Here is a 9,928-nt window from a genome sequence, read left to right on the forward strand (position 1 = left end):
TAAGCTTCGACTACATTTTTTTTCCCATTTTTAAGCCGTTGGAATCAAAGAGGAAGAAACGAATATTTTAGAGCTCAATGTGAGCCCTTCAATGTGTTTAGTGTCACCTCATGTTTTTTCCCTTCTTTTTCCTTTTTCAATAAAAATGTTTGGATTCATATTCAATCTACCTAATTAATTAATTCTAATGAATTTTAATCACTTTTTATTTTAAAGAATAAATACGATTGATCGTAACATTTAAGATTTGATGATATGATATTGATGTGACTTAAGTCAACTTTAAATTGTTTCTTAAATAGATGATGAAAGATTTAGTGTATCTTTCTCGAATAACGATTTAAAATAAGTAAGTTTGACATCTCATTTTAATCATGTGTTGTTTAATGTTTTTTTCATCTTAAATTTCTTTCTTTTTCAATGAGATGGAGAAAGGGATCCGAATATAATAATAATAATAATAAAAAAAAAAACTTGAAGTAGCCTCGGCTACTAATACATTAATATTCTTCCTTGATTGGAAAAAAAAAATTAATTGATAAAGCTATAAATTGGAGTTCACCTTTAAAATGATAATTAATCAAAATCCTTAAAATATGATTGAATGTGTTATTTAAACTTTAGGAAAAACCATTAACATAGTGGTTAAGAATTCCTTTTGGAGTTCGAATCAAGTAAACCACCACCACATATAATATTTGTTTTTTTTCATTCATTAAAATATTTATAAATAAATTAAATAAAGTCAAATCGATTTAATTAATATATATATGCATCAGTGTTAAAGCATATAATAAAAAGCTTAAATTTATATTAATCAATAAGCTTCAGCTTCGAACACATTTTTATTGAAAATGTATTATGAATCTAACGTAGGCAAATTTATAAGGTATAATTGGTTAGAAACTTTTTTGGTACAAGGATTGGAATGACATTGATTCTCAAGTGTAGAATCCATGGATGCCCTGTCAAATACAAGAAAAAGGAATGACAATTTATATTATATGCACATAAAAGAAGTTAAATGGGAAGGGAAATTAGGAAAGAAAAAAAATGGGTCTTTTATACTATTTTATAGGTTAAAAACATATTTTTGTCCTTATATTTAAGACTTATTCAATTTTACTCCCTGTTTTTAAATGTCTAATTTTAGTTACTATACTTTCAATCAATCTTAAATTTAGTATTCCATTTTTTTTTTCAAAATTGGTTAGATAATTATAATTTTAATGCAAGAAAATACATAATGTAGATATATTTTTAAAAATTTATAGTAAAAAGAGAAATTTTCTTAGATAAAAAAAGAATGTCAAACTATTTATAGAAATAGCAAAAAGAAAGACTGATAAATACTTATACATAGTATCAATGATAGACTTCTGTTAATTTCTATCCCAACTAATCATGATAGATTTCTATAGTCTTTATCAAAGAAGGTTAAATTTTGCTATTTTGTGTAAATAATTTTCTTATTTTTTTATTTTGAAAATTTTTCCAGTGAAAATGCTCATAGATAATAGATAATAACTTTTGTTTGGAAAAAAAATCAATAATAAACCAATAGTGAGGACTAAATTTAAGATTTATTGAAAGTATTGATTTAAAAATTTAAAAGTAGGTACTGGATTAAAATTAAACAAAAGGATAGTTTTACCTCTATGTATGTATATAAAGAGAGAGAGAAGAGTCTTGCTGCTGACTCTTCAAGCATGTAGAAGGGTGTTGACTAAATTGGAAGCTTCTAGCAGAAGTTGGATATATATATATATATATGCTAAGCTGCACTAATTAAATTAACCTTTTTAGATTAAAACTTAGCATATATGCATTTGCATATGCATTTGTTCCCTTTGGTTACTAGTGAATAATTTATTTTTCTAAATTTTTAAAAACAAATTCCAAGTGATTTTGAGTGAAGCTAAGTGCCTACAAAAGAATTGTTTAATTTTTTTTAATATGTATATAGTCTATTTTTTTTAAGGAGTGTTATAATATATATGAAATGTTTAAGGATTTGATCTAGTGATGAGCTTGTTTGTCCCATAGTTTGTGAAATTGAGTTTTGGCAAGGAGAGAAAAATTTATATTTATTTCATGCAGATTGTTCTTTTTTAAATCTAGATTATTATTATTTAAGAATAAAAATATCCGTTCTTTTAGGTAATTATTTTCTCTTCTAGTTAATTATTAGAGTAATTGTTTTATATGGTAAAATTGTTTAAAATATTTTTAAGTATACTAAAATATATTGTCTAATAATTATATGTCTATCATGGTCTATTACTAAAATTTTACTATACTTGTAAATACATTCCATCAATTTGACCAAAAATAACTAGGGTTAAAATTGAGGAGACAAATTTTGTTTGAGACACTTCTAAAAATGCAACATTTTAATTTTTTTAACCCATACCAGGAAAATTAAATATGAATTACTTTATAATTTGTTTAGATAAAAATAACATAGTGGTTTTCTTATCATTATTTTAAATAAATAATATCAAAAGGTTGAAAAGTTTAGAGTATGTTGGATAGAGAATTTAGAATCAACGATTCAATAAAAATAGAGTTGTATTTATATGTGTTGATAGAAATTGGATTCTAATTTAAATCTATTATATTTTTTAGAAAATGAATTGAATTTATAACATAGCATATTGTATTTCTAAATATTTTTATCTTTATTTAATAGAATACTACATTTTAAAATTGAAAAAATCAAAATCCAGATACAAAAGAAAACATAAAAATGTTGTTTTCAGAATTTGCACAATTTGAATCACAAAATCCAAAAACAACTTTTAAAAATAGAGTTCGAGTTGTCTGCCAAATACATATTTACTAAAATATAATATATAATCTAGATTATCTACTAAACAGACTCTTAAAATCGTACTCTCACATGTGGTTTAATTATTTAATTGTTATCGAGTCACATTAATAAATAATAATTAAAAAAAGGCAAAATAATGTTTTTTTATATATATGCGTTGAAATTTGATGAATATTTTGTTTCCTTAATTACGATTTAATTTCTAAATTTATTTGGAAGTTGAGGATTAAGGGAGTTAGATATAGAAAGTTATGTTATACCTATACAAATGGCACATGGAGATAGTAAATAATAATTTTCTTCGTTGTTTAAAAAAACAAAATTTTAAAAACTAGAATAAAAAATGTAAACAAAATCCTAAAATTCCAGATTGCGATATACGCCAATGGAAAAAGATTAGGGAAGTCTAAAAGAGGGGGAAAAAAAAAAACCCATTAATGAGATGAGAAGAATTTTAATTTGACTAACTAAAGTTTATTTTTTGGGCCTTCAAAATTAATATAATTGCTCATGATAAAGGGAAAATAAAAAGGCACTGAAAAGAAAAAAAAATTAAAATCAAATAGGTAAGACTAAGTCATTTTGATCCATTTTATACGTTAATTAATTTGAAGCATTTGACCAAAAAACCAAATTAACTACCAAAATTGACAGGGTGGTTTCTAGAAAGTCTATTAATTATTTCAATTCCACGATTTTGAATTGAATAATTAATATGATACCTGTGCCATTTATAAAAATTCATGCATGTCGCCAATAAAACCTCATATCATTATACAGTTTATTCAAATTAAATATTTATTTACATATATATTTTCTTTGAGATATCCAATTCAATTTTGTAAAATTTAATGACCAAGTTTGTTAGTTACCTACCTTTTTTTCGTTCATATATATAGAAATCTATGTGCCCACCATGGTCGTAAATTACATAAATATAAATTCATTCGGACATAGCTTAAATGGACATTATTATAGTATCTGCCGGCTACCTTAAAGGTGTAGATTTGAATAATTCAACCATCATTTATCGTGTAATATTTTAAAATTAATTACACTTATCATATAAAAATAATTAAAGATATGTTTTGGAATATTACCCTACCAATAAGAGTTATCTTTAGTCTTATATAAGCATTAATTATGTTGAAAAATAGATAGAACACATGGACTACCTCTCCTCTCGTTGTCAATTAGTTGTAAGATAGAATTTTATGTTATCTACTCACCTAAATTCTTTGAGATAAATGAGCTTTTTGTTCTTTTTTCCATTTTTTTTTAAAGTTTGGCACAAATCCAAAATATAGTTTAAGTTTTATTATATTTTTTAAGCTATATGTGAGATGAGATTTAGCGATGGAATAATAACGTTTTTGTCCTTCTGTTTTTCATCTTAGAGAGACTGAAGCATTTGATAATCGTGTTTTTCATATCTAACTTTAAAAAACTTTTCCAAAATTATGTACGAAATATGAATTAAAAACATATATTATTTTATCATTCTTAACTTATACATAGAGGAGTTGCAAACATAGCAATAAAACTTAAAGTATTAACAAATATGTAATAACACAAAATAATTTATAGATATATAGCAAAATAAATAGAAAGCATTTATTTACCCTAGTGAGAGAGGAGGATGATCGGCATATCGATCATACTACCACACACGAATCGATCGGCCTGACTTTTCTAGAAGGAGTCGAGTACCTTCCAATAACGGTGGGTCTCTCCGCATGAGGCTGACGCCATTCGAGGTGGCAGTCTTCAGGTCATGGGCCTGATGAATTGACCAATTCGATCCAACTATTAGAGTTTATCAATGACAGAGTATATTATTAGTAAAAAAATTTCAATAATAGATTTTGCTATATTTGTAATTTTTTATAAAAAAAAAAAAATTGCAATACACTTCATTATTAACCCTAAAATTGTTATTTATTGCAATTACACCTCATACTAATATAATGCATAATAAATATAACATAAGAAACTTAAATATTTTATTGATATAAAACTTTTACATTTTGAATTTAAAATTACGAAGAAAAAAAGTTATTATCCCAAAATATTTTTCAAAAAAGAAAAAACAATAATTCATTTACGTGCTCTTATAATTGATCTTCCATTTGTTTGAAAAACGAAAACTTTAAATACATTTAAGCCTCATGTAAGCGTTAGAAATTTCATGGATTTTATGTACATTTAAATACATTTTTTTTTAAAAAAAATATATATATATATATATATTATAACATTCGTAAGAATTCTCCACGCTTTTACCAAGGCTGCATAGAACAAGAAACTTGGATGAAGACAATGTTATCAAACTCTGGATGGAAACTATATATTAATCCAACACATACAAATTAAAAGATACAAACAAAACTATGGTAAAACCAATCAAAACATTTCAAATGTTTAGAACATAAGACACAAATTTTCAGGCTAGCTACAGGCGTGGACAAAATTATTGGTCAAACATTACATACATTCAAAGAAAATGATAGAATCAAAATTACCTTTCACATTTTTATCAAATAGTATGTACAAACAGAACTTCCTCTTTCAAATTATATATATAATAATATAAATGAATTACTTAGCTACGATATAAACTTAACATATGAACATATAGAATTCAACTTTTGGAAATACTGAGGATTTACAATCATATAGTAAATCATAAGATATATATTTAATGATGGAAAATAGTATGAAATTTCATTCCTCGTAGTTATTGAATGCCCATGTGGTTTCCGAAGCACAAAACTTCTAACTTGAATTAAATAAAACTTCAAAGGACAAAAAGGAAATAAATCCTGAGAGAGGTCACAATAGGGTGACAACTGACATAGGATTTATGAGGCGAATTGTAAACAAAAGACTATATATATATAAATATAAATATAACTATATATTTGATATGATCTAAATATTATATCTCATAGAATCAGCCATGTAGCTGGCCGAGATTCTTGTATTTTTTTTTTAATAACTTGACCATATTATATGTAGAGGAAGAGATACATGGTTTAATTAAAAAGATCCTTAACTTGTTGTACCTATATTCATAATCTCAAACCCTATTATTTTAATTTAGCTCTTATAATTCAATACCATATTTATGAGTTTGTCAGTGTATATTTCTTTGCTTCCTTAATTTCGACTCATACCACTATTTTAAATTACAACTTGAAACATTGATATTTTAAAATTGTATTTAGAAATATTAGAGCTGATACGAGAGAAGAGGCCGACATAACAAGTAGAGTTATCTATTTTTATATTGGAAATATTGTTATGATTTATATTAGAAGATTTGAAATAATAAAAGAAAAAGAGAAATGGGTTTGTGATGAGGAGGTCTAGAGTTTTTGGGATGATTTGATTTTTGATAGATATAATGTAAAAGCAATGATTAGATGCAACCTACAAGAGAATACTTCTCCCATGTGATCAAAATCGTATTGTTCATAAAACCCCTCTCTCTCCCTCTGTCTTTTGTACATCTTTAAAAAAAAATTAATATATTCTTTTTTCCGAAGGGAAAAAAAAACAAGAGATAAACAGATATTGTGATCAGCTTCATCATCTATGTCACAAATTTTAATTTTGATAATATGTAAAATTAGCAGCAATCTTGCTTGTTTTTAGGCACAAGTGATTCAGCTTCCACCACTTCCTCCTCACCACCACCACCAGTTAGTTTCCTAGCTCTAATTGCTTCGAACTCCCAATCTGTAAATCCCAAAACCACCAGCATCGCCGCCGCACAGCAACCCTGCGCCGCCAGCAGTCCCAGCCATAGTCCCCTGAAATCAAACCCACCGTAAAACGATAGTCCCACCGCCACCGGCATCCCCACCAAATAAAAACACCCTAAATTTATATTCGCCCCTATTTTGGGCCTAGCCGTCCCTCTCAAAACGCCGCACCCCGTCGTCTGCGGGCAGTTTCCGAGCTCGCACAGCCCTATTATGGGCAGCACCATCGACGTTAATGCTATGATATCTTTGTCGTCTGTAAACATACTGGCCCAAATTTTCCTTATGGACACTGCGAAAAACAGAGCACAAATCCCTAGAAGGAAGCTACAGGACAACCCCACAATGGCTGCTAATTTCGCTTTCTTTGGCTGCTCTGCCCCCAACTCGTTCCCCACCCTGGTGGAGACGCTGAAACTGAGGGAAGATGGGAATATGTAAATTAATGCGGTGGTTTGAATCAAAATGCCCATGGAAGCCACGGTGGCTTTGGGGTTTAGCAGTAGGCCACAGAGGAGGATCATGATCTCGTACCACCACCACTCGAGACAGACAGATATGCAGCTTGGGATTGCCAAATTAAGAAGGTCTCCCCATTCTTTGAAGCATTGAAGAGAGAAGCCTCCCCATGTATCCTTATGGACGCGGAAAATTAATATGTAAAGGATCAAAGAAGCAACGAGGTTGAAATTGGTCCAAACCCCTGCTATGGCAACTCCTCGAATACCGAAATCGAGATAGGAAACGAGGAGATAATTGATGGGTATATGGAGAAGAATAGAAAAAGCAGCGCAGAAAGTGAGAGGGAGCGTTATGGATTGAGAGCGAAGGTAAATTCGAAGAGGGTGGATGAGGGATTGGGCGAAGAGATCAGGAACAGAGTAGAGAAGGAAGAGTTGAGCTTGGGAGGCAATGGAGTGGTCCTGTTTACAGAGGAGAAGGATGTTCTTGACATTGAACCAAAGGAGTGAAATGGGGATTGAGGCGAGAGAGAGAAGAAGGATGGTTCTCTGTAAGGCGAGGCCGAGGAGGGTGAATTTTTTGGCACCGAAGGCTTGACCGCAGATGGGTTCCATGCCGATGGCGAGGCCGGAGAGAATGGAGTAGCCGGTGATGTTGGCGAAGCCGATAGCGAGGGAGCCGCCAGCGAGAGGGAGCTCGCCGAGGCGGCCAAGGAAGAGCATGGAGATGAGAGAGCGGGAGTAGAGGAGGAGGCTGGTGAGGACCATGGGGAAGGCGATTTGAGAAATGGAGAAAGCCTCTTGAATGGCTAAGGAGAAATGGGAATTGGAATTGGTATTGGTAATGGCAGTTTGTTTTGTTGGTTTGTGGAATTGTTGGGATGTCGGGGCTTGAGGGATCAATGGGTTAGTGAGATGATGCATGATGGAATTGGTAGGGTTCTCAGAGTCATTGATTGAGTTAAGGTAAGAAACTTCACAGTTGCATAATTTGCTGCAATTGGAACACCTTACACGACACATAATTTCTTCTCTGCCTTACAAAGAATCGTGTTAGATACACACAGAAAAACAATAAGAGAGAGAGAGAGAGAACTAAGAGACACTATGAAAGAAAGAGAGATGGAGAAAATGAGTACTTGGGGGTTCTTGCCAAACACATCACTCCCTTTTTATAGCTTATCCAACGCGTAATTTCTCTCTCTCTCTTATTTTTCGATAAATTAAAAAGTTCTCTCGGCCATTTCTAGGATTGTGGTTAAATAATCACAACTTTTTTTTTTCTCTACTTAACCTTTTTACTTTTTATTACTTCTTATATATTTACATACTAAACGGGTCTAATTAAGAATTATAATGAGTCCATTTTAAATGGAGTGAAAGGTATAATGGACAATAGTTCTCTAGATTAGATGGTATATGGTATTCTTTATTTTGGACTTAACTTTAATGACTTTACTTTTAGTTTCACTCAAAAGTCACATACTCTAAGTGGATCAATATAAGGGACGATAAACTTCAAAATATATTTATACAATCATATAATATTGTCCACTTTGAACATAACCCCCATTCTCGTTTCATTTTCAATAATAATAAATAAAAGTTTTAATTTGACAGCATACATGTAAATAAACAAAGTTAATGAAAAGAATTTATTACATAGACAAATACTTATCTAAACCCAATGACATTTAGTATAGAAAATCATTTAGTGGTAGTAGTGAGCAAAAAATTCCAAAAGTCTCATCAATAGGCAATGATTTTCTATTAAAATGAATGGAAAGTTCAAGATAGAATATATGGATCAAATGACATATAGGCATAAAAATTCAAGACTCATTAGAAATGTTTTAACAAGTATGGTAAGAGTTGATATAATGTTTATTATTGTTGTTGGAAAAAAGGGGGGAGATTTAGTGAGTAGGCCAAATTGTTTTGATTGGAGTGAGTTTTAATTAGAAGAGAAATAGAGAGGGAGGGAATTGGAAGGCCAGAAAAGGGCCATCGACTATGTTTTGTCCTTGGATTCACCTACTATGTATATATATTATATACTGTGTATTTAAATGTTTGGTTGGAAGCTCTTGTAATTTACGAGTTGTTCAATATGACAGCAAAATCCAAACCTTGAAACGGCCTCATCATCTTTCACAGCTGGTTTTATCGTACAGTACTGGTGTGTTCCACTTCCACTATATTAATTGTTTGTCTTAATGGATCATTCTAAAATGTTTGTTCTGTCCATTACCCACTTTGGAGCCTCCTCGCCAAAATGCCCAATCCAGATTTTCAATGACAGTTCGTGGCAGTTAAAATATTTAATTAATGTGTCAAATTTTGAACTCTCTTTCCTCTCTCACAATAATAGTCAAAACCTTACTCTTCACTTTTCTGCACACGTCTTCACCTATCTGTACGTGTGCGTGTCTCTCAATCATTGTTTTTACAGAAAATTTGAGAATTATTCTAGTGTACAAACTACCATATTTTTCTACTTCATATTATAAATTTATCTTCATCAATGTTTATGAACTTCATATTAATGTCAATGGGTCTATCTCTATTTTTAAACGTACGTTGACGTTACATACAATAAGTGAAGGTAATATAAAAAATTGTCCATGTATAGGAAAATTTTCCAAAAAATCTTAAGTGTTTTTTGGGTTGCATCTATATTTTGCGTAACCCAAACAATTGTCCAATAAAAAAATGTCATGTGACAAATTATTATTATTATTATTTTTGTATAAAAGAAAGGGGAACGTAAGATTATTAATTTCAAATTCATTTGATAAAGATCATATTTTTAGTTTTTTATTTTTGAAATTTATGCAAAATTTGACTAATTACTTTATTAATTTTAA

At 29.9% G+C, this 9,928-nt stretch overlaps 1 protein-coding gene across 1 annotated transcript; it reads right to left on the reverse strand.

Annotated features, from left to right (window-relative positions):
• Positions 1–6,207: 6,207 nt before the first annotated feature.
• LOC120071752 (MATE efflux family protein) lies at positions 6,208–8,212 on the reverse strand. The gene has a single exon (XM_039024130.2). The coding sequence runs from the start codon at positions 8,082–8,084 to the stop codon at positions 6,465–6,467; it is 1,620 nt and encodes a 539-aa protein (XP_038880058.1). The 5' UTR covers positions 8,085–8,212; the 3' UTR covers positions 6,208–6,464.
• Positions 8,213–9,928: the final 1,716 nt, after the last annotated feature.

The sequence above is a fragment of the Benincasa hispida genome, chromosome 1 (genome assembly GCF_027475165.1).
Source record: "Benincasa hispida cultivar pf3 chromosome 1, pf3_genome.v1.1, whole genome shotgun sequence".
NCBI lineage: Eukaryota > Viridiplantae > Streptophyta > Magnoliopsida > Cucurbitales > Cucurbitaceae > Benincasa > Benincasa hispida.

Coding starts and splice junctions, on each gene's coding strand:
- LOC120071752 (XM_039024130.2), bottom strand. CDS start 8,084: ATGTGTCGTGTAAGGTGTTCCAATTGCAGCAAATTATGCAACTGTGAA.